The sequence below is a fragment of the Artemia franciscana genome, chromosome 2, assembly GCF_032884065.1.
Source record: "Artemia franciscana chromosome 2, ASM3288406v1, whole genome shotgun sequence".
In the NCBI taxonomy this organism is placed as follows: Eukaryota; Metazoa; Arthropoda; class Branchiopoda; order Anostraca; family Artemiidae; genus Artemia; species Artemia franciscana.
This window is the reverse complement of record NC_088864.1, coordinates 2,846,293-2,871,419: the sequence shown is the minus strand read 5'-3', so window position 1 is coordinate 2,871,419 and position 25,127 is coordinate 2,846,293. Positions and strand designations below refer to the sequence as shown.

General features: G+C 35.3%; 1 protein-coding gene across 3 annotated transcripts in view; it reads left to right on the top strand.

Moving 5' to 3' along the window:
• Positions 1–25,127, top strand: part of LOC136035983 (protein O-mannosyl-transferase Tmtc2-like) — a 213,087-nt gene that overhangs the window by 182,214 nt on the left and 5,746 nt on the right. For 2 of the 3 annotated variants that reach the window (XM_065717889.1, XM_065717895.1), the window contains exon 13: positions 23,449–24,436. The exons of the other annotated variant lie outside the window; for it this stretch is intronic. In XM_065717889.1, coding sequence (XP_065573961.1) covers positions 23,449–23,610 — 162 coding nt within the window. In that variant the 3' untranslated portion in view covers positions 23,611–24,436. Of the gene's footprint in view, positions 1–23,448; positions 24,437–25,127 lie in introns of those variants that run through there. 3 annotated transcript variants of the gene reach the window in all.

Genomic DNA, 25,127 nt, shown 5'->3' with positions numbered 1-25,127 from the left:
ATAAGTGTTAAATATATGCGGCAGTTACCCGGCCCCACAGCCAATATATCTTCTTTGGGTGATAAATAGAAAAATTTACAGAAGCAAAAAAAGCGGCATTTTCCCACGGGTCCGAAAGTGCTGCCGTGATTTTGGCTGGGTTTATCATTTGTTTTTTTCGGACTTGGGATTGAGGTAGAGATATGTTATCTGATGTACCTCTTCAACTTCAAAAGTTCTGTCATTGTTAAAGAAATTGGAGTTTATCCTTTGCTCCTTTTTAAGTGGTGACGTTAGAAAGTTGGCCTACGGCAAAAAATCAACTTTTGAACTAAGACAGATAGATTTTTTTTTCGACGGCAATCGATAGCTCTTGATGAGCTGATCAAAGTATATGTCATCCATCTTTTGGTACAAAAATTCCTTCATGAGATATACTAGTTTGAAAGTTTCAAGGGGTTGACAACTTTAGTAGTAGGAAACACACTGAAACCAAAAATAAGCCGATACCAATTGTGAGACATGTAGGGGACTTGTATGAAAAGATAGGTTGTTAGCTCATAATCATCTTTGGCAGTGAGGGGTTTGCAAATTTTGCTATTTGGTGTACCTATTATTTGTTTCCAGTTTATTTGATGGTAAGACCGAGTTGGTTCCAGTGGTAAGACATGTAGGGGACTTTTAAGTAATAATCGTCTGTTAGGCTACAATCATCTTTAGTTAAGAGGGGTTTGTAACTTTTTCTAGTGGGTGTAGCCTACCCACACTCACTGTAACCTAGAATTAGGTGTTTACGCAACGGGTACAAACGATAACGTAAAACAACGAGGCAGTTTCGTAATAATTAATAGAGTGTCATCTATTATTTTAATCCTGAAGAGTTACGGTTAGCTTTATAATACCAACTAGATTATATAAGATATCAAACAGTTCGTGGTAACGAACTGTAGTAAGGAGCGACCCGGCTCAATAGCAACCAAAACTCTAAAAAATGAGTTTTTTGATATCAATAGCTACATAAAAAGAATCGCATTTTAATGCTGATTTTAAATATATAAATTTAATCAAGTTTAGTCTTACGAATCAAAAGTTACGAGCCTGAGAAAATTTGCCTTATTTTAAAAAATAGGGGAAAACAACCCCTAAAAGTCATAGAATCTTAACGAAAATCACACCATCCGATTCAGCGTACCAGAGAACCCTACTGTAGAAGTTTCAAACTCCTATCTACAAAAATGTGGAATTTCGTATTTTTTGCCAGAAGACAAATCACGGGTGCGTGTTTATTTTTTTGTTCTATTTTTTTTTCAGGGGTCATCGTATCGACCAAGTGGTCCTAGAATGTCACAAGAGGGCTCATTCTATCGGAAATGAAAAGTTCTAGTGCCCTTTTTAAGTGACCAAAAAAATATGAGGGCACCTAGGCCCCCTCCCACGCTCATTTTTTCTCCAAAGTCAACGGATCAAAATTTTGAGATAGCCATTTTGTTCCGCATAGTCAAAAATCATAATAACTATATCATTGGGAATGACTTACTCCCCCACAGTCCCTGGGGGAGGGGTTGCAAGTTACAAACTTCGGCCAGTGTTTACATATAATTATGGTTATTGGGAAGTGTACAGCGTTTTCAGGGGATTTTTTTTGGTTTTGGGGGTAGGGTTGAGGGGAGGGAGCTATGTGGGAGGATCTCTCCTTGGAGAAATATGTCATGGGGGAACAGAAATTCAATGAAAAGGGCGCAGGATTTTCTAAAATTACTAAAAAAAAACAATGAAAAAATAAACATGGAAAAGTTTTTTTTCAATTGAAAGTAAGGAGTAGCATTGAAACTTAAAACAAACAGAGATTATTACGCATATGAGGGGCTCTAAAAATACTTTAGGATAAAGAGCGAGGTATTTAGGAGGAGATAAATACCTCGCTCTTTATGCTATAGTATTTTTAGTAATTTCAACTATTTATTCTACGGCCATTCGGATTCAGTGTCATTCTTAAAGAATTGGGACAAAACTTAAGATTTAGTGTAAAGACCGAGGTATTAACGAAGGGACAAACCCCCTCATATACATAATAAAAATTTAAGAATATTACGTAAGCTAATTCTTAAGTTACGTGTATTTTTTACTAAAACCGAAAAAAAACTAGGCTTTCCCCGCCCCTTATTTCTCAAAATCGTCTGATCAAAACTAAGAGAAAGCCATTTAGCCAAAATACAAGTTTCATTTTAATAATTTATGTGTGGAGAGCGAAAATCAAACATGCATTAATTCAAAAACGTTCAGAAATTACATAAGAAAACTAGTTTTTTTGACCGAAAGTAAGGAGCGACATTAAAACTTAAAACGAACAGAAATTACTCCGTATATGAAATGGGTTGTCCCCTCCGCAGTCCCTCGCTCTTTACGCTAAATTTTGACTCTTTGCCACAATTCTGCTTTTTAAAACAATTAAAAGCTTTAGCGTAAAGAACGAGGGATTGCGGAGGGGACAACCCATTTCATATACGGAGTAATTTCTGTTCGTTTTAAGTTTTAATGTCGCTCCTTGCTTTCAGTTAAAAAAACTAGTTTTTTATGTAATTCTTCCAAGAGTTGATCCGTCACGATGTCTACGATTGAAAAGAATAAAGTTCCACTGGCTGCAAAGTCAATTTAGTCCCTTCTTTCGATATTCTTTTGTTATTGTTGTTATTTCAACGCTGAGGAATAGCCTTTGATCATGTGATTACTGATCGCGTTCTTCTTTGAACATAACGTTTTAAAAGCTCCGATAGGCTGTCAACTTCAACGTTTAACCGATAGCAAAGAAACGAAACCAAAGGGTTGCTCTCACAACACTTTATTCGGCGAAGCCGGACAAAGGTTGTCGCAACAATTCACGTTGCTCAGGCAATGTAGGTCTAGTTTATATTAAGATCTATTAGAGAGCAAGCTTGTTTTATCAAAACATCTATAGATTAATCATAATCTTCTTAATTTAGTTCAACTATTTGAAAACGTGGAAACTATTTCCCGTGAAGAAATAACCATTTTGGGAATTTCGGATTTTTCAAAGGTGTCGGATCTAGATATTCTGTTTCCAAAACTCAATCCATGACAATGACTGAATTTTATTTAAATAGTCACACTTTCATTGTTTGCAAACGTTAAAAACTGATTTCCGTGGAAGGATAATCTATTTGGGGATTTTTTTTTCTGATTTATTGCTTCGAGACCGCTGCTTCCCTTTTATCTCAATAAATCTGCAGCGTCTTTCTTAATGACAGAGCAGAAGATAGTTGACATTAACGCAGGGGGAGGCTCAAAAGCTCATCTCCCTTCTTATATCTCAAGATTTCCACGACACTGTACTATTTCTTTAAGTTTCCACATAATTAACTCACTTATGGTGCTTCTTAGAATTTGCATCCCTCCTCTCCTCCTTGTTTCCCTCTTTGGAATATAATGTTCCCTGCTCCCCAAAAAGATCCTGCATATGTGTCAAGATAGATCACCAAACGAAGCTGGAAATGAGAATTAAATTATACGAACATTATACCCTGCAAGTGACTTTTCTTATTAGCTACCACTTTTAAACCTTGTCACGTATCTAATATTGGGAATAGGGACTAACAAAAGAAATTATTATCTTGATAAACAGCTTGTGACTCTTCCAAGCTAGCTGCTATATGCATTTCATTCAAAACCCATGGGGAGAATATGGGAGGGGAATGATTACTCATGTGTTAGAAATACTTTGGAAGGTGCAGTTAAAGGACAAAGTTTAAATAGGGTCACCACTATCAGTCACTTATTGGGTTGGCTGAGTGAATTTATTTTAGTAAGTAGCCTAAGCTTTTGGTGTGAGCTTCCTTTGGAAAAGTAATTCAGGAGAAAGATTAAGGCCTTCAATAGCATGTGGGGAGTTAAATCCATCTGAACCCGCATACTTGATAAGTACAAAGGGGTCATTTTGTTGGAAATAATTTGTATTGGGCAGAATTTGTATTATCCATATTTTTTAGTTATCATACAAAGAACTCGTTTTGAACACACCAGACGTATACCTTTTGTCTAAGGTTCTTGTTGGTATTTATAATTTCAAAATATTTTTTATGTTACTTTTTCTAAAGTAATAGCCTAAAGTTTTGAACTAAGTAAGTTCAGTTTTTTTAAATTGAAGATAATGATGTCAATATAATGAATTAGCTGAATTAATATCAATAATATGGTGATCATGGGGTGTGAAGTACTTTATTATTAAGGTTAAGACTCAAAAATTTAATTTATAACCGGTCTTTTCCATCCAAAGAAAAGAAGAACGCTTTTTTTTTTATACTAATCACTTTTACGTGAAGGATAGTGACATCTTGATGGTGAGTAATATTATTGCCAATATTTTTTGAAAAATAATATCGCGAAAGCAACTCTTACTTTGAAGAGGCTTGACAGAAAATATATGCACTGTTGATATTTTCTTTTGAGAATAGTACTTAATTGTGTTGCGGAGCAACACTACTGCTTTCGTAGTTTTTTTTTTTTTTTTTTTCACCGTGATCAGCGACCTGTAGCTCCGAAGTGGTAAGAGTTAAAAATTTGAGATTTTTCAGAGGGAAGGGAAACGTGAAACAGAGTAAAAAAGTTCCAGAGAAGTTCCTAAAATTTCTAACAGTTTTCCATAAAAAAAAATAAAACCGTTTTTTTCTTAGAAACTCTGCGTTCGATGTTTGGCGTCAAGTTAAGACGACCCTAGCTTCGGAAATAAACTTGTTAGAAATACATTTATGCTGAACTCATGTAGAACTTTCATTTGTCTCTTCGAGAACCGGAGCACAAAATTCCGTAGCTCTTACAGATTTCCCGGAAATAATTCCGGAAAAGTCCATCTCGTTCCGATTTTTTTTGGAATTTTCTCAAATTTTCGATTTTGATGTTTCTTATATTTTTATCGGGTAGTGCTATGAAAAGTATGCAAGAAGAAGTGAAGTGTTCTATATACCAAGTTGCTTCGTTCTCTGATAAATAATTTCCGAAGTTTCGACGTTCTAGAGGTAACTTTTGTTCTGGACCAGCTAGAATTTTTTTCCAACGCGGTTCGACAGGTCTCGATTTCCTAACAACTGGAGCTTACAATAGTTTCTCCGAAATAAAATTCCTTCTTTGGGTTTTTCTATTTGGAAGTTTTGTCATGCCCTCGGGGCAATTTAAATTTTTTGGTGAATTTGGTTTGTTTTATATTTTCCTAGTTTAGACCATCAAAAGTTAAGCAGAAAACTATAAGACGTTATTTCCGTATCTCTTTCAGATTTCCCGGAAATAATTCCCGAAATGTGCGTCTCGAAACATAATACTTCGAATTGGCGTCAAGTTAAGACGGCCCTAGTTTCGGAAGTAAACGTTTTAGAGATAAAATAATTGTGTTACGGAGCAACACTACTGCTTTCGTATTTTTTTTTTTTTTTTTTTTTTTTTTTTTTTCACCGTGATCAGCGACCTGTAGCTCCGAAGTGGTAAGAGTTAAAAATTTGAGATTTTTCAGAGGGAAGGGAAACGTGAAACAGACTAAAAAAGTTCCTGAGAAGTTTCTAAAGTTTCTAACAGTTTTCCATAAAAAAAAAATAAAACCGTTTTTTTCTTAGAAACTCTGCGTTCGATGTTTGGCGTCAAGTTAAGACGACCCTAGCTTCGGAAATAAACTTGTTAGAAATACAGTTATGCTGAACTCATGTAGAACTTTCATTTGTCTCTTCGAGAACCGGAACACAAAATTCCGTAGCTCTTACAGATTTCCCGGAAATAATTCCGGAAAAGTCCATCTCGTTCCGATTTTTTTTGGAATTTTCTCAAATTTTCGATTTTGACGTTTCTTATATTTTTATCGAGTAGTGCTATGAAAAGTATGCAAGAAGAAGTGAAGTGTTCTATATACCAAGTTGCTTCGTTCTCTAAGAAATAATTTCCGAAGTTTCGACGTTCTAGAGGTAACTTCTGTTCTGGACCAGCTAGAATTTTTTTTCCAACGCGGTTCGACAGGTCTCGATCTCCTAACAACTGGAGCTTACAATAGTTTCTCCGAAATAAAATTCCTTCTTTGGGTTTTTCTATTTGGAAGTTTTGTCATGCCCTCGGGGCAATTTAAATTTTTTGGTGAATTTGGTTTGTTTTATATTTTCCTAGCTTAGACCATCAAAAGTTAAGCAAAAAACTATAAGACGTTATTTCCGTATCTCTTTCAGATTTCCCGGAAATAATTCCCGAAATGTGCGTCTCGAAACATAATACTTCGAATTGGCGTCAAGTTAAGACGGCCCTAGTTTCGGAAGTAAACGTTTTAGAGATAAAATAATTATGAACTCATATAGAACTTTTATTGATGTTTTCGAGAACTGAAGCATGAAATTCCGTAGCTCTTACAGATTTCCCGGAAATAATTCCGGAAAAGTCAATCTCGTTCCGATTTTTTGAAATTTTCTTAAATTTTCGATTTTGATGTCTATTTTATTTTTATAACGTGAAATGGATTAAAAAGTTCCTCAGAAAGTGTGTAAAAATTCCTAATAGTTTTCCAGATAAAAAATAAAAACCGTTTTTTTTATCGCGTATCATTTCCAATACACTCCAGAAGTACCAGTACGAGTTGTCGGATCTCAATCAAACTTCACAGAAAGTAAGTCTGACGGGCCTAGTTATCCTTTTGGAGTCCAAACTTGACCTTATCTCTGTGGGCGGAGGGGGGTCCAGTTATATGATATCGACATTAGTTGAACAGCGGTATTTTAGTTGTTACCGTTATAACTGTAATGAATTGAATTAAGTGTGATTTTTGATGTCATGGCCATAAAATTTGATTTCTAGTTTCAATTATTTAAAGAAATTCTAGTTTATCTTGAAATTGTAATTATCCATCCTATAAATATTCAGAATTGTCAACTGTGTTATTGTGTTATTCTCGTTTATTTCTGGACCAGCTAAACATTTTACCAAACTCAGTTTAGTAGGAGCTTGAAATAAAACCATATCAAACATGCTTCAAGATAACAATCGAAGCCGCATTAGAAAAATGTCCTCTGAAGGACATAATGGAGACTGTTGCTCCGCAACTGTGTCCCGTAGGGCAAAGTTGCACGTGTTGCTCCGCAACTGTGCCCTAAGGAACAGGGCACAGTTGCTGCAACACTTCCCGTTGCACAGGCAACGGAGGTCTAGTTTCAGCTAGCTATGACATTTGGGTCTTACAAATAATTTGCATAGTATGCCAATATTAGGAATAAGGTCTTTTTCATACCGTACAGAGTACAGAGTACCGTACAGAGTACGCTTAACCGTACAGAGTAATACTATTTTTTTTTTCTTCTTCGATATGTATTATTGCATGCACTAGAAATTAGACTGGGTTAGTTTGTAAACCACTGGTAGTGCTCAAACCATTGATAAAGTCAGTTGGTTTGCGTATGACAATTAGTTTAGGTATGACAATTGGTCTGACATTTACCAACGATGCTTAAGCTTTTAAACCATTTGATCAGCACAGGCATGCAGAGCGTAAGTTTTCAATGGTGACTAAGAATAACGGGAAAGGTACACAGATCATACTACTACTACACCTACTAGCTACCCGCTGCAGCCCCATGCGGCCAGATCCTGACAAAGTTGCAGACACTCCTCCTCCACCACAAACTATTCAAATACCATTTAGACCAAAGAGGCATGAGAATCTAGAAGTGGTTTTACCTATCATTTTGAGGACCAAACTTACAACAGGGGAGATAAGAGAAAATCCTAAATATATGGAATTAAGGAATTTTCAAACGATATGTTGTGTGCCGATAATTAGTGTAGAGTAAAGTATATAAACAACCGTTTAAATGATTTTATATGCCTGCGAATTTCATAACCTGAGAATTTTATGACCTTAACTTATTTTATAATCTGCAAATTTTATGCATGAAGGTAATTACATTCACAAATGAATACCAAAAAAGTAAAGTTGCATAGTTTAGACGCCTCCTTTAGGTAACCCTTACTACATTTTCACTAAAACGAAGTCACTAGAACGAAGCTTATAAGAGTAAAAATAGAAGCATTAAACTGATAATTTAGAGCTTCTTTTGTTGTTCAAGGTTTCAAACAGTTCGTTGTAATGAACTATAAGTAAGGAACGACTAGACCCAATAGTGACCGAAACTCTAAAAAACGGAATTTTTAACGATAGATACATCAAAAGAATTGTCTTTTTATGCTGATTCCAAATATGTAAGATTCATCAAAGCTGCGATCTTGAGTATATTTTTCTGATTTTAGAAAAAATGGGAAAACGCCCTAAAAATTCAAGTGATCTTGATGAGAATCACATCATCAGATTCAGCATATCAGAGGACCCTGCTTTGGAGCTCCTATCTCCAAAAATGTGGAATTTCGTATTTTTGGCAAAAGAAAGATCACAGTTGTGTGTTTATTTTTTATCTTATTTTTTTCCCAGGGATGATCGTATAGAACCAATTGTCCTAGAAGATCAGGAGGGCACTCATTCCAACGAAAATCAAAAGTTCTAGTGCCCTTTCTAAGTTTCTAAGATAAAAAAAAATCAAAAAAATTCCATCAGATGCATTTTGGGAAAACGTGGGGTATGGGGGCGTATCCAACCTCCGATCACTCTGAATCTTAAAAAGTGCACTAGAACTTCTGATTACCTATTCAGTGAGCCCCCTCTGAGGTTTACACGATCACCCTTTCTATATATACCTTATATACCCATAGGGCATAACTTACAACCCTTGCCCTGAGGGCTGTAGGGGATTGTCTTCATCAAAGATATAATTTCCGAACCTTTCAGCTATGTTCAACAACATGCCTTTCTCAAAATTTTCATTGGATGTGTTTGAGAAAATAGTGGGCACGGGAGGGGAGTTAGTTGCCCTACAATCACTTTCGACTATTAAAATGAACACTAGCTGTTTCAATTTCCTATCAAATGAGCTTTTTTTGAAGTTTCTACGACAACATATGGCCATCTCAAAATTTCTTAAGATGCGTTTTGGGAAAATAGAAGTGTGTGTAAAAGGGGGGATCCACCCTCTGATCACTCTGAATCTTAAAATGAACTCTAGTACATCTGATTTCCGATCAAATGAGCCCATTCCGGAGTTTTTACGATCACCCTTCCCATATATATTTTATTTGCCCCAGCTTATAACCCTTGCCCTGAGGGCTTTGGGAGGGGTTTCATCTTCAAAGACATAATTTCTGGATCTTTCAATCATGTTGAACAAAATGGCTATCTCAAAATGTTAATTGAAGGTGTTTGGAGAAATGATGGGCGTGGGAGGGGGTTAGTTGCCATCCAATCACTTTTGATGGACTATTAAAAAGGGCGCCAGCTCTTTCAATTTTCAATCGAATGAGCTCTTTTCGAAGTTTTTACGGCAACGATTGGTTACCTTAAAATTCCTATCTGATTCATTTTGAGAAAATACGAGGTGTGTGTGTGGGGATTCACTCTGAATCTCAAAAAGGGCACTAAAACTTATAATTAATAATCCAATTTGTCCCCTCCAAAGCTTATACGGTATACGAGCCTTAAATGCCCCCAGGGAATACCCTACAACCCTTGCCCTGAGGGCTGTCGGGGGGGTTGTCATCCTCAAAGACATAATTTTTTGATTTTTCAACTAGGTTGAACAGAATGGCTATCCCAAAATTGTGATTGAATGTGCTTGGGAAATGGTGGGCGCGGGAGGGATGTTAGTTGCTCTCAAATCACTTTCGACAATTAAAAAGGGTACTAGCCCTTTCAACTTCCAATCGAATCAGCCCTTTTCGAAGTTTCTATGACAACTCCTTCGATGCGAAGTGTCCTGGTCTAAACAAATAATACATTGTGCCCACATCGCTGTTTACTTAGGCAGCGTTATTGCACTGCCTATGAAAAGAACACTAGAACTTTTAACTTGCAATGTTATGAGCCCCTTCCAAAGTTTATAGAACTACCCTTCCACACAAAGCGCCTCTGGAAAAAAGAATACATAAAAATACATTGAATTCTTATGGCTCTTATATTATTATGGTACTATAGCTATGCCTCTGACTTGAACAGAAGAGTAAAACTTTCAATTTCCTTTCTAATGAATATCCAAGATTATCCAGGGGGAATTATTCGTGGGAATTTTCTATGGGTGGATTTATCACAGGGGATTTTTTCGGTGGAGGAATTTTCTGGGGGCAATTTTCTTGGGGGAGTAAGTGACAATATTGCAGTAATACAGTAATAGTATTGCAGTCATAATAATATAGAAAGTCTATTGGTTTTGCACCGATTTACAACTTTGGATGTTTACCAGCCCATGCTTGTTTAGAATTACAGATTTAAAGGCTTTTAGTAATCAACTATGGAAATAATATTGGAAGTAGAAAAGTAGAAAAACACAAGTAATCATAATATTATTGAAAACATATTAATCCACATAAAAAAAAACACCACGCTAAGACAATGCTAATATTGAGTAAGATAACACGAAAAAATAAGAAATAGCGAAATATAGCAAACACAAAAATTTATCCAAATTAGGGAACTGTTTAAGTTTTGCTTTAAATTTTTTAAGTTTTCATTATGTTTAACGAAACTTCAATTTTCCATCAATTCTGGCACATTTTAGCATAGTAATAATAATAATAATAATAATAATAATAACGATAATAATAATCATAACAATGATAACAAGTTTTGCATTGGAAACCTATTAAGCCACAAAACAAAGTCCTATGATAACAAAATGCAAATATTGAACAAAAAAAATAATAAGAAATTGGGAGAAAAAATATATAACGTAGTATTGTAAACAAAGGAATTTAGCAAAATCTGGGGGTCGTTTACGGTTTACCATAGACCAGATAAGGTTTGCTTTAATGACTTTATTGCTTTGATTATGTTCAGTGGTGTCATTTCACCAAAATCTTGTGGGAGGGGGATAAAGCAAAAGCCAATTTTTCCAAATCAAGTGAAAATAACAGTGGAAATTGAAAAAACAGTCATATATTACCATAAAGGCAAATATATACAAAGGGAAACTGACCTGTTTTTGTGGATGCTTGAATTATGCAGGCTTATCTCAATTTCGGAAATAAACTTAATTTTAACTGGGGGGCAAACCAAGGTCTGGGAGGGGTAGTTGCCGCTCGCTCTCCGGTAGCTAATTACATTCCTGATTATGTTTGGCGAAATTTCGCGTTTTCCCATCAATTATGAGACATCTAATCAAATAGCATTGTCTAAACAACTAGTATAATAGCATTAGTAAAAATCATAACAAAATAATTGTGTTACAATTTTATTGGTCCATATAAAAAAAGCCATGATAAGATAATACAAATATTGGACCAAAAAAATTAAGAGAAAAAATATATAACAAAATAAACTAAATACAATAATTTACCCAAATTAGGGTACGGTTTAAGGTTTCATGCTTATATTGCTTTTATTATTTTTAGCTGAACGTCAAGTTTTACCTCAATCTTAATTATTTTCACAAGCAATCTCTTTACAAATTGCCTGCCTAAAATATATGATAACTATTTGTAATTTTTTCCTCATAAATATTTATTCATATTTAACTTGAATGCTCAGTCAAGTGTAGATCCCCTTGGAGCAAACAAAGAACCTTAAGGGCTATCTTATCCGTCAGCGATGTATCCCATGAATACCCACAGGGAAGAAGTAGAAACTTACAGGATGATGAAGGATAATGGTCCATGAGAGTGCTTGGAGTCGTAAAACTATATCGCCTCTATGAATAAAACTACGTGGACTTTCCCAAGCCTGGCATGAAGCCAAAAGTCGTAAAAACTTAGAAAATGATGAGGATAATGGCTGGCAGAGACAAATGACTTCTATTTCTTTCATGTTAGAAAAGGTCTTGTTTTGTTTGAGACAAAGATGGACTGAGAAAAACTTCGAGATTTTAATCTTCTTTCATCGCGCTTTGTTTTGTTCAAAACTAAAAAAGGCCAACAAAGCAGCTCTTCTTCGAATTAATGGAGAGTAAAAAAAAAAGATCTTTAACTTTAACTGTGAATTTCATTTCTGCGCACTATGCTGTAACTTCTTTAATCTAAAATTTATATTCCCCTTTTTATTAATCAATGGTCTAGTTATTATTATATATGTATCTTTTCTTATTACCTTTTATTTTAGCTTACTATGGTCGTTTTTTGTTTTGTGGCTTTGAAAGATAAAATAAGTCCATTCTTGGGCTACAATTTTTGGTAGACGGAGAAAATTTCAAATAAAGGCAGGGGTAAAGTCCCCTATATCCCTATTTTCTAGCAGGCATTTTTAAGCAACTACTAAAAAGATTAAATCTACAAGGCTTTTAATCTACAAGGGTTAAGTTATCATCCTTGGAATTGTTTTGCTTACATTTTAGCAGATTTTAGGTAAAAAGTAGCAGAATAACTGAAGGTTTTGTTTTGAGAGTTTTCAAGTTACGAAAAACTTTTCATTGTATTTGCTTTGGATTTCGATGAAATCTTTTTAGTTCTGTGTAACAAGCATTAAAACGGTTTTGTTAAATTTAGTTACATTGTCATTAGCACTTCGAAGTATTATGATACATAGTTCATGGTATGATAGTAATTATAGCGTATATTTATAGGTGGGACGGAACGATACCGACTAAATTTAGTTACTTTGTCATTCGCACTTCGAGGCATGGTGCACCATACAAAGCATAATAGGAATGATAATATACATTCATATGTATGGAGGAACGATACCGAATACACTTAATTACTTTGTCCGTCCCACTTTGAACACACTATATATAGTATGGTAGGAATGATAGTAGTACATTCATAGATATAGTGGGACGATACAGAATTAGTACTGGGTGATATTAATATCCTTATCGATATATCGAACTAAATATTGATATCGAATATCGTACCAAATATCGATATCAAATATGGGAACGTAAATATCAATATCGAAAACGGTATTATTTCGCCTTTTTTGGTATCAACCGGTGAACATCCAGCAGAAGGATCCAACAGAGAAAATTCGTAAATGGCCGAGAAGAAAAATAATTTATTCAATCCATTGACTCCTCTGTGCGATACACAGCATGCACAGCTGTATCCAGAAGTTAACATAGGCTGTTCGCAAACTATGTCTAGTGAGGACTCTCAAATGCTGCTGAGAGCCTCAGTAAGGCTTGGCTAGATAAAATACCTTCTAGGCCTATAGACCTTATCCAGGTCACACTCGTAATGATTGTCGCATGCTTCAATTCACGTTTCAAGAAATTATATATTATCCCTGACGTTCTTCTCCAAGTTGAGAGTAAAATAGCAAGAGACATGGATTTGGCCTTACTGGAATTCGTATCAACAGATGCAAGTGCCATGACAGACCCTGCGATTCAGCCGCTACAGAATCAAGCCAGTTTGCGGGGATTACATGAAGAAGTTTCAGTAGTCGATGTAGGGCAAGCTTCATCTGCAGCTGCATCTGTCACGGCTTTCCAGATTTTCAGTAGGGAGTCTTTAGTGCCAGGAAAAACTAATCCACTCAATTCATATAAGTCTTGTAGTATGGGTCTCAGAAATACCTATATAAATTTATCACAAAATTAATTTCCATGTACGACACCAATGCCCTTTCTGAGAGTGGATTTTAAGCCTGATCAGTTAATCATATAGTTCATGGCAAAAAACTGTAAGTAAGGAGCAGCTCGGCCAAATAAAAACCGAAACTCTAAAGCATGGAATTTTGATAACAATAGGTACATCAAGTGAATTGGCTTTTACGCCGACTCCAGATATATTAAATAAATAAAAAACAAGTTCTTTTTAACTAAAAGTAAGGAGCGGTATTAAAACTTAAAACGAAAAGAAATTACTGCGTATATGAAAGGGGATGTTCGCTCCTCAGCGCCCTGCTCTTTATGCTAAAGTTTGACTCTTTTTCTCAACTCTACTTTTTTAAAAAGTAAAAAGCTTTAGCGTAAAGAGCAGGGCGTTGAGGAGGGATCAGCCCTTTTCATATACGGAGTATTTTTTGTTTGTTTTAAGTTTTCATACCGCTCCTTACTTTCAGTTAAAAAAACTTGTTTTTTGTTTAATTTCTTAGCGTTTTTGAATTAATGCATGTTTTGATTTTGGCTCTTCGCACATGAATAATTAAAACGAAATTTGCATATTAATTTATTTTTATGGCTAGATGGCTTTCTCATAGTTTCGATCAAATGATTTTGAGAAAAAAGGAGCGGGGGAGTAGGCCTAGTTACCCTCCAATTTTTTGGTCAAACAGTTCGTGGTAACTAACTGTAGTAAGGAGCGACCTGACTCAATAGCAACCGAAACTGTAAAAAATGGAATTTTGATACCAATATTTATATCAAAAGAATCGTATTTTAATGCTGATTTTGAATTTATAAGTTTCATCAAGATTAGTCTTACCCATCAAAAGTTGTGAGCCTGAGAAAATTTGCCTCATTTTAGAAATAGGGGGAAACATCCCCTAGAAGACATACAATCTTAACTAAAATCAAACCGTCAGATTCAGCGTATTAGAGAACCTTATTGTAGAAGTTTCAAGCTCCTATCTAGAAAAATGTGGAATGCCGCATTTTTTGCCAGAAGACAGATCACGGATGTGTGTTTATTTGTTATTTTGTTTGTTTGTTTTTTCTTCGCCAGGGGTGATCATATCGACAGAATGGTCCTAGAATATCGCGAGAGGGCTCATTCTACAGAAAATTAAAAGTTCTAGTGCCCTTTTTAAGTGACCAGAAAATTGGAGGGCATCTAAGCCCCCTCACACGCTCACTTTTTCCCAAAAGTCACAGGGTCAAAATTATGAGATAGCCATTTTATTCACCACTGTTGAAAAACCTAATGACTATTTCTTTGGGGACGAATTACTCCCCCACAGTCCCCGTAGGCTATTTCCATGGAGGAACTTCTCATGGGGGAAGAGAATTTCAATGAAGGGGGCGCAGGATTTTCTAGCATTATTTGAAAAAACAATGAAAAAATAAATGTGAAAAGTTTTTTCTACTGAAAGTATGGAGCAGCATTAAAACTTAAAACGAACAAAAATTATTATGCATATTAGGGGTAACACATCACTCTTTACGCTAAAGTATTTTTAGTAATTTCAACTATTTATTCTACGGCCTTTGTGATTCAGAGGTCATTCTTAAGGAATTGCGAAAAAATTGAAGCTTTAGTGTAAAGAACGAGTTATCGACGAGGGTTGAACCCCCTCATATACCCAATAAAAACATATGAATATAGAAGTTCCTTACCTAAGTTAATTCGTAAGTTACGTATATTTTTTACCAACGAAAACGTTCTAGTTGCCTTTTTAAGTAATCAAAATATTGGAGGGCAACTAGGCCTCCTCTCTCGCTCCTTTTTTCTCAAAATCTTCCGATTAATTGCAATTAATTAATATGCAAATTTCGTTTTGATTATTTATGTAAGGAGAGTCAAGATCAAAACGTGCATTAATTCAAAAACGTCCGGAAATTCAATAAAAAAAAACAAGTTTTTTTAAATGAAAGTAAGGAGCAGTATCGAAACTCAAAACGAACAGAAATTACTCCGTATATGAAAGGGGCTTTTCCCCTCCTCAACGCCTCGCACTGCGCTAAAGTTTCTTACTGTATTAAAAAGTAGAGCTAAGAGAAAGAGTCAAACTTTAGCGTAAAGAGCGAGGCGTTGAGGAGGAAAAGCCCCTTTCATATACGGATTAATTTCTGTTCATTTTAAGTTTTGTTGTTGCTCCTTAATTTCATTTAAAAAGACTTGTTTTTTTATTTAATTATTTAAAAAGGCAACTAGAACTTTTAATTTTTTACGAAATTTTTTATTAGTAAAAATATACATAGCTTACGAATTAACTTAAATAACGAATTTCTATACGTGTATGTTTTTATTACGTATATGAGGGGGTTCACCCCCTCGTCAATACCTCGCTCTTTACGCTAAAGCTTAATTTTTGTCCCATTTCCTTAAGAATGACCCCTGAATCACAGAGGTCGTAGAATAAATAGTTGAAATTAATAAAATTACTTTAGCGTACAGAGCGAGGTATTAGGAGGAGGTGAACCCCTCATATGCGTAATAATTTCTGTTCGTTTTAAGTTTTAATGCTGCTCCTTACTTTCAGTTGAAAAAACTTCTCCAATATTTATTTTTTCATTATTCTTTAAAAAAAACTAAAAAATCCTGCGCCCCCTTCATGGAAATGTTCTTCCCCCATGACAAAATCCTCCATGGAAAGTTCCCCCCGCATAACCCCCTCCCTTCAACCCCTCCCTCAACCAAAAAATCCCCCTGAAAGGGTCTGTTCAATTCCCAATAACCATTACTATGTTAAAGTTTGTAACTTGCAGCCCCTCCCACTGGAACTGTGGGGGAGTACATCGTCCCCTAAGACATTAGTATTTTGACTATGCTGAATAAAATGGCTATCTCAGAATTTTGATCCGGTGACTTTTGGAAAAAATAAGCGTGACAGAGGGCCTAGTTGCCCTCCAATTTTTTTGGTCAAAAAGGGCACTAGAACTTTTCATTTCCGTTAGAATGAGCCCTCACACGACATTCTAGGACCACTGGGTCGATACGATCACCCCTGTAAAAAAAAAAAAAAATTAACACGCATCCGTGATCTGTCTTGTGGCAAAAAATGCAAAATTCCATTTTTGTAGATAGGAGCTCAGAAAATTCTACTGAAGGGTTCTCTGATACGTTAAATCTGATAGTGTGATTTTCCCTAAGATTCTATGTTTTTATGGGATGTTTCCCCCTATTTTCTAAAATAAGGCAAATTTTCTCAGGCTCGTAACTTTTGTTAAGCAAGTCTAAACTTAATGAAACTGATATATTTCAAATCAGCACTAAAATTTTTATGCAACTATAGTTATAAAAATTCCGTTTTTTAGAGTTCGGCTACTAATGATCCGGGTCAATAGTTACCACATTACCACCGAAAAGTTACCACGAACTGTTTGATAACATTCATCAAGTCTCGTGTACCCGTCGCAAGCCATGAAAGCCTGAAACAATTGTATAATATTTGAGAAAGAGTGGAGACGCTCCTAAAAAGTCAAATAATCTTAATAATAATGCTACCATCAGATTTGGCACATCAGAGAACCTTAGTGTAAGGGTTTCTAGCCTCCACCTGAAAAAATGTGAAATTTCATAATTTTTGCGAGAACAAAGATCATAAAGGCGTGTTTGTTTTTTTTTTCAGGGTGATCGTATCAAACCAAAGGTCATATAAGATCGGGAGAGGGCTTGCTCAAAGGGAAACTACAGTTCTAGTTCCCTATTTTGTGAGATACAGCGCATAAGAGAGAGGTGTTTTTTTTTTCTTGTTTTCTTTTTTTTTAAGAAAAAGGTGCAAATGTTAGGCTATGAAAAGCAAGACCTGAAAATATCATATGTGTAAAGAAATTCCTTCCGCAGTTAAAATATAAGCCCCTCTTTTTGAAAGAGTTAGATAAACAAAAACAGCAATTTTTTCCAGGTCTCAGCTAATCAAACATTTCGTGGTAACGATCTATAAGTAAGGAGCGACCCGGCTCAATAGCAACTGAAACTCTAAAAAATGGAATTTTGATACCAATAGATACATCAAAAGAATCGGATTTTTCTGCTGATTTTAAATGCATACGTTTCATCAAGTATTAAATTTCAAAAGTTTCATCTTACCCATAAAAAATTACGAGCCTGAGAAAATTTACCTTATTTTAAAAAAAGTAGAAAACACTCCATAAAAATCATAGAATCTTAATGAAAATCAAACCATCAGATTTAGCGTGTCAGAGAACCCTACTGTAGAGGTTTCAAGCTCCTATCTGCAAAAATGTGGAATTTTGTATTTTTTGCCAGAAGAAAGATCATGGATGCGTGTTAATTTGTTGTTGTTTTTTTCCAGGGATGATCGTATCGACCAAGTGGTCCTATAATGTCACAAGAGGGCCTATTCAAACAGAAATTAAAAATTCTAGCAACTTTTATAAGTGACTTTTATTGGTCACTTTTATAAGTGAACAAAAATTTGGAGGGCGTCTCGGCCAAATTTCATGCTCATTTTTCCCCAAAGTCACCAGATGAAAATTTTGAGATAGCCATTTTGTTCAACGTAGTCGACAAATCTAATAGCTATGTCTTTGAGGACGACTTAATCCCCCACAGTCCCTGGAAGAAGGGCTTCAAGTTATGAACTTTGCCCATTATTTACATGTAGTATTGGCTATTGGGAAGTATACATACGTTTTCAGAAGGGATTTTTCTGGGTTGGAGGTTACGTGGGAGGTGGGTCAGAGGTCACGAAGAAGAGAACTATCATGAAGGGGGGGGCTGGATGTTCGAGCATTATTTAAACGAACAATGAGAAATTAAATAAAAAACCAAGTCTTTTTAAACTGAAAGTAAGAACAGAAATTATTACATATATGAGAGGGTTTGCCCCTCCTCAATACACCGCTCTTAACGCTAAAATTTTTTTAGTAATTTTAAAAGAGCTATTTGATCAAATTAAATGGTCTTTGTGATTAAGGGGTCATCCCTAAATAATTGGAGCAAAATTCGAATTTTAGCGGAAAGAGTGGGGTACTGACGAGAGGGTAAACCCAATCATAGACGTAATAAAAATATTTGAATATAAAAGTTCGTTACGTAAGTTAATTCTTAAGTTACATATATTTATTGCCAATAAAAACGTTCGTAAATAAGATTAAAAGTTATAGTGGCATTTTCTGTGGCAGATAAAAGTTCTAGTGGCAAGTAACCAAAAAATTGAAGGACAACTAGGCCATTTTTCTCAAAATGATGCGGTCAAAATTTTGAGAAAGCCATTTAGCCAAAAACAGTAGTATCAATATGCAAATTTCGTTCTAATTGTTCATGTACGCTGAGCAAAAATCAAAACCTGCTTTAATTCCAAAACGTTCAGAAACTAAATCTAAAAAAACAAGTTTTTTAACTGAAAGTAAGGAGCGATATTAAGACTTAAAACGAACAGAAATTGCTCCGTATATGAAAAAGGCTTTCCCTTTCCTCAACGCCCCTCTCTTTACGCCAAAATTTTTCTAATAGTCACAACTCTAATTTTTAAAACAATAAGAACTTTAGCGTAAAGAGCGGGGAGTTGAGGAGGGGATAGCCCCTTTCGTATATGGAATGATTTCTATTCGTTTTAAATTTCAATTTTACTCCTTGCTTTTAGTTAAAAAAGTTGTTTTTTATTTAATCCATACTAAACCAGACCAAGAAATTTTTCCAGCAAATTAAACAAACTGATTGAAAAAAATTACAGTGAACAAGGGTATCTTGCAGACGTCTTCTCGCGAAATTTTCCTAGAGGGAGGGATTAGGCCAAGGCATAAACCTTTATGCTATTAAACCTTCGTCATTTTCAAGCTTATTTCTGCAGAACATGCTGTGAAACTGTATAAGTCGTAGTAAAATTTTTTAAATACTTTTTGAAGACTTTATAAATGTGTTTAAATAATTGTCAGTGATAGAATGTATACATGCTTTCTAAATACATTTTTTAGAGCCTATATATCCAAACAATCTTCTAGAGAATAAAAAAAAAATCAAGGATATGAAGAAATTTTACAACTACTGGTAAATGTCGAGAATTTGTTTTTTTACATCCTTGAAATCAAATGACTATTTCATTGTTTTGTACAGTGTTAATTTAAATGCTTATTCTCATTTTTTAACAAAGTTCTTAACTAAGATCCATGTGTCTGAAATCAACTGACTATTTTACTGATTCGATGATAAACCAGAGAACAGATGCACCGAATGCAACTAAGAATAGGAGAAATCTCTAGCAACTGAAGTCTTGCTAAATTAAATAAAAACAAATCGTGTTTGTAAAACTAAATAACTAAGCATGATACTAAATAACAATGGACGCTTAAAAATATTGGAATTTTACGCTAAAGTTTAACGCGGGCCAAAATTTCAAACATAAAAACTTTACGTACGACGAAATTTCATACAATGTTTTTTGAAAGACAGTGAGAAAATGTCTTTCAAAACATGAGAATGTTTACATGTGCCACAAATGACATTTCAATACATGAGAATGTGCCACAAATGACGGTGTACCACACAAGAACAATTTTAACCCTTACCACCCTTACCTCTCTTTATTCGGAGGAATAAATTTGGACGCAGGGTACAGTATCAATGATGACAATGTGGCAGTATGACACGATGGCAGTATGGAGTGGTAGTCTTCCTTTTATTGAAATAATATTTTGTGTATGACAATATTGAGCAGCTTTAAATGTTTATTAGAACAAAGGTAGAAGGGATGCGAGCTTCCATCCGGAATATTTTTTTCCTGTAGCCCTCATTCTTATAGAATAGTTAAACGATTTTGGCCTGAAAAGCGATTCTTGACTATCCTCACTTGTTCACAATTTTCTCCGAAATGATTCAAGAAAGTAAAAGAATGTGTCAACCAAATCTTAATCTTAGATTAATAGTAGAGATTGTTTCTTAATTATCAGTAGAGTTTTAGTGAAGGAACTGTGCTTGTATGGTATTCAATAAAAAAAAATATTCAACTGAAAGTAAGGAGCAACATTAAAACTTAAAATTTTTTTTTAAACAATATCAAAACTTACTCTATAAGAGGGGGTTTGCTACCTTCTAAATACTTCGCTCTTCACGCTAAAGTTTTCCAGTACTTTAAAATATTATAATATTGTAATTAAACAGCCAGTGTGTTTCAAGGGTTGTTCTTAAAGAATAGGGACAAAAATTCAAACTTTAGCGTAAAGAGCGGGTATTTAAGAGGGGGTGACAATCTGTTCGTTTTAGACATTATTGTTGGTCCCAACATTTACTTGAAGGAAACCTTTTTTTTAGTTTAATCTCTGATCGTTTTTCAAGCAATGTTTGGAATTCTGGCTCATCCTCCAAGGAAAATCCTCTCCCCTCACGAGAAAATCCTCCATTAAGATTTCTTCACACGGAAATCCTTCTCCCCCCGCCCGGAAAATTCTCCGTAGATACTTCCATCCTCACCGAAAGTCACCTCTGGAATTTTTTGTGGACGATTCCACCTGGAAAAATCTCCTTAGTATACTTTCATCAGAAGAAAACCTTGGCTTCTGATCATTTTTCGAATCATGCCAGAAATCTCCCTCCCTGAAAATTTCCCCATGAAATTCTCCCCCTGAAAATTTCACTTCTATCTCCATGGAAAGCTCTTCCTGTGGAGCCCCTCCCCTTCAAAAAAGAAGACTGCCCCCCGTGAAAAATGTCTGTACACTTCCCAATAACAAAAACTATGCGTAAACTATGGGCAAACTTCAAAACTTGTAGCCCATTCCCCGTGGGTTTTGGGGGTCATGTTATCTTCAAAGACATAGCTATGGAACTTTCCAACATTGCTGAACAGAATGGCTATCTTAAAATTTTGACCAGACAGCATTGGGGAAAAGGGGCATGGGAGAGGGCAAGTTGCCCTCTGATTTTTTAGTCCCTTTAAAAGGACACTGAAACTTTCAATTGAGCTTTAGGTTACAATCAGCCCTCTTCAATATTCTAGGACCATTCGTTCGACACTAACATCCCTGGGGAAAACAACAAAACAAAAAAAACACATCCATGATTTTTGTTCTGGCCAAAAATACAAAATTCCATATTCTTGCAGACGGGAACATGAAACTCTTACTAAAGGGTTTTGCAATTTTCATTAAGATTCCTAGACTTTTTGGGATGTTTTCTCCCTTTTCAATAATCAGACAAATTTTCTCAGGCTTTCAACTTTCATTGGGTAACAGTGAACGTAACGAATGGTATAAATTTGGAAACAGCAGGAAAGCTAATTCTCTTGATATCCCTGTTGATATTAAGTTCCGATTTTTAGAGTTTTGGTTACTATTGAACCAAATCGCCCCATACTTACAAGTCTGTATCACGAACTGTTTGAAACTAAATACAAATTTTTTTTCTACTGAAAGTAAGAAGCAACATTGACACTTAAAACTGAACTTCAATTATACTATATATGATGGAACATACCCCCTCCTCAATTCCTCGCTCTTCTTACCATGTTTGTTACCACAAACTGTTTGATAAAAGAACACTGCATTAAAGGGATTAGTGTTGTGTATGAGAACAATATTGATCGGTTAAAGTAGAAAGTGAGGTCATTTGTTGCTTCTAGAATCTAGTAGGGTTGTGTCCCATCCCCGTTTATATGGAATATGTCCTAATGAACGTGGCAAATGCTATAGGGTAACAGGCTATCAAATAGAAGGGTAAAGCTGACGAAGATTTGGATTACATAGATGATTTTTGTACCCCAGACAAAAATGGTAGCGAAAAGTATGAGTTTTTGGAGGTTTTGTGAGTTTATGGTGAAAGAATAGATTCAAACGTCATTGCTAAGCAATTTAAGCAAGGCAAGTACGCACAGTTTTTATTTAGGAGCCGAATAATAAAAAAAAAATACTGATGATTTGAATAATTGGAGCCCACAAACAATCCAGTATTATTAGTGAAAATGGTAGATGTGGTGAACAAGCAAAATATAGTATAGGCGTGGTGCTGGATGTTTTTTCGCAGCTGAAAAAAGATTGGAAGGAAAAAACGATAAGCGTACCATCTAAGACTAGAAACGGTGGTCAGGTATGGCTCTAATGCGTGGGTGCTTCGAAGGCCTAGCAAATATTTGTTAAGAAAAAATTCAATCTAATTTTCTAAAGATAGTTTTGGTTACTCGATTGGCTGACCGAATCTTAACCAGTAAACTGTGGTGAAAGGGGTTCGATCCGGCTTTCTGAGGCTATAATTACAGAAAGGTTAAAATGGTTAGGCTAAGTGCTACGAATGACCAATGATAAATTCCTAAAGATTATATTTTTTTGCCGTCCATCCGAAATCAAACAAAAATCAGGTTATCCCTAAATAGGGAAGGAAGAGGTCATAAGAAAAGATTAACATTTTGTTATAACAGATGAAGGAAAATCAGGATTTTTAAAGGAGGGGGGAGGTGAACTAGCAGAAATACTTGTAAGCCAAGAAAACATCAAATTTTAACTGTTGAGAAATTTTCATTTTTATGAATTCATGGTGATTCAGCAGGAGAGGAGGTGCTTCAGACCTCCACTGTTCTTTTTGTTTGCCCCCAGCTCTTTTCCAAATATCAGAGAAAGTATGTGATCTAATAAGGGTCGCTTAAATTCACAATCATTTATCCGATAAGCCACAATTATATATCAAATAATTCATAATAAGTCACAATTATGTGTCCAATAAGGGTCGCTAAGAGTAACAATTATGTAATAGTCCATTTTAATCTGAAAACTCCATATTTTTCCACGATGTGATGCCAATGCTGTCAGCAGTATTTTGTTTTTCTGCTAGCGAGTAGTTGCATTAAAGGAACTGTACCGAATATTCATGTTGGCCTTCAATTTTTTTTTTAATCTCAAGATCATTTTTTAGGATCCATCGAGTCATGTCAATCTTGGAGCCCTACTTCATCTCCAAGGCCGTTTCGCAGAAGCTCGAGAAAGCTATTCCCAAGCATTAGGCATAAACCCTAACCATTCTACTGCAAAAATCAATATGGAAAGACTAGAAAGAACAATGAAAAGAAGGAGGTGAAAGATAGTTGTCTGCTGTATTATACTGAGTATTTGACGTATATGTCATCGACCAATCACTTTGATAAAAAATCATTTATAAAATATAGCCTGATACAGATTTGACATCTGTTCATACATAAAAACTTTTTAAGAAAAAGTTTAATGTAACTTCAGTCTATTACTATTTATTTAGGTTTTTAAGGGTGTTTTAGTTCCTTATGGTCAAGTGAAGAAGTTCCGTGGGGGATAATATTGTAGTTCAGTATATAACGAGAGTGCTAACATTAATGCTATTGATAAAACTTGAAAATATAACAAATGAGAAAAATGCTAAACCGTATAAAAATGTATGCTGTCTATCTGGGTCGTATCTACGATTTCTTTTCTTTGGGGGAGGGGATACAACTAATTTTTACGGTGGGAGGCAATTAAAAATTAAAAATGCACCAAAAAGTTGTTTATAGTCAATTTTGTTACGTTTTACGATTCGGAAGAACATTTTTTTCGGGGAGGGGGTCAAACCCCCGACCCTCACCCTGGAAATGACCTTGGTCTTTATTACCTTCTGCTTAAAAAAACATCACTTAACTGGTGCTACTGTGTTTGTTCTTAAACATCTTTTACTTTTTTTTTTTTGTTGTTGTTTTTTTTTACAATTGTCTGACTGTGATATTTGATTAATTCCGGATAGATGTTTGTATATTACCATGTTTTAATACAAAGACTTTGTGTGGTATGTTTGTCTTTTCGTAAATTGCTAGATGAGATACCAATCAAAGACTATGTGGTTAGTTTGTCATTTTATTTTTCGCTGGGAGAAATACAAGAAATTATACATAAGATTAGAGTATTTTTGACTAATCGGACTGAAGCAATATTTTCCACCCACTGGATATCAGAAATTACTGAAGATTGAATACTTCCCTAACGGGAGAAAACAGATTTTGTATATCTTAATTCAAGGAGAAATAATGTAAAATACTGAAGCACGGGGTGTTGATTTTCAGAACCCCTGTACGTTCGATACACAACATACGTGCAAAGAGGGGTTGGAATTTCAGTCACACGCTCCCCTTCCCCTCAAAAATCTCGATATTTCATTACTTCCTTGTAATTTCTTATTCTTTTAAAATAATTTTCCCTTTAAATGTTTTCTTACGGTTACCCTTTACTTTTTTACCCTTTCCCAGTCTTGACTTACTTGACGTGAGTCCCATCCTGCCTTGGTGGTCGTTTCGGGGCCTCTCTCTCACGAGCGAATGTATTTGTCGCTTATACTGCCCTTTGTTTTGTGCCAATCTTAGAAGACCATGGAGTTTGCAGTCAGTGAAGTTCTCCTTCCAGCGCTTTGGAGGGCGACCGCAAGGGCGAGAACCATGGATGTGACCTTCAAAGACAATTTTCCATAGTTGGTCGTTGCAAATGCACTGGACGTGACCAAGCCACCTGAATTGTTTAACCTGGACCCTGTTCAGGATGGAAGTTTTATACTGCGGTCTTTTGAGTGTGTCAGCATTTGAGACTCGATCTACGCAT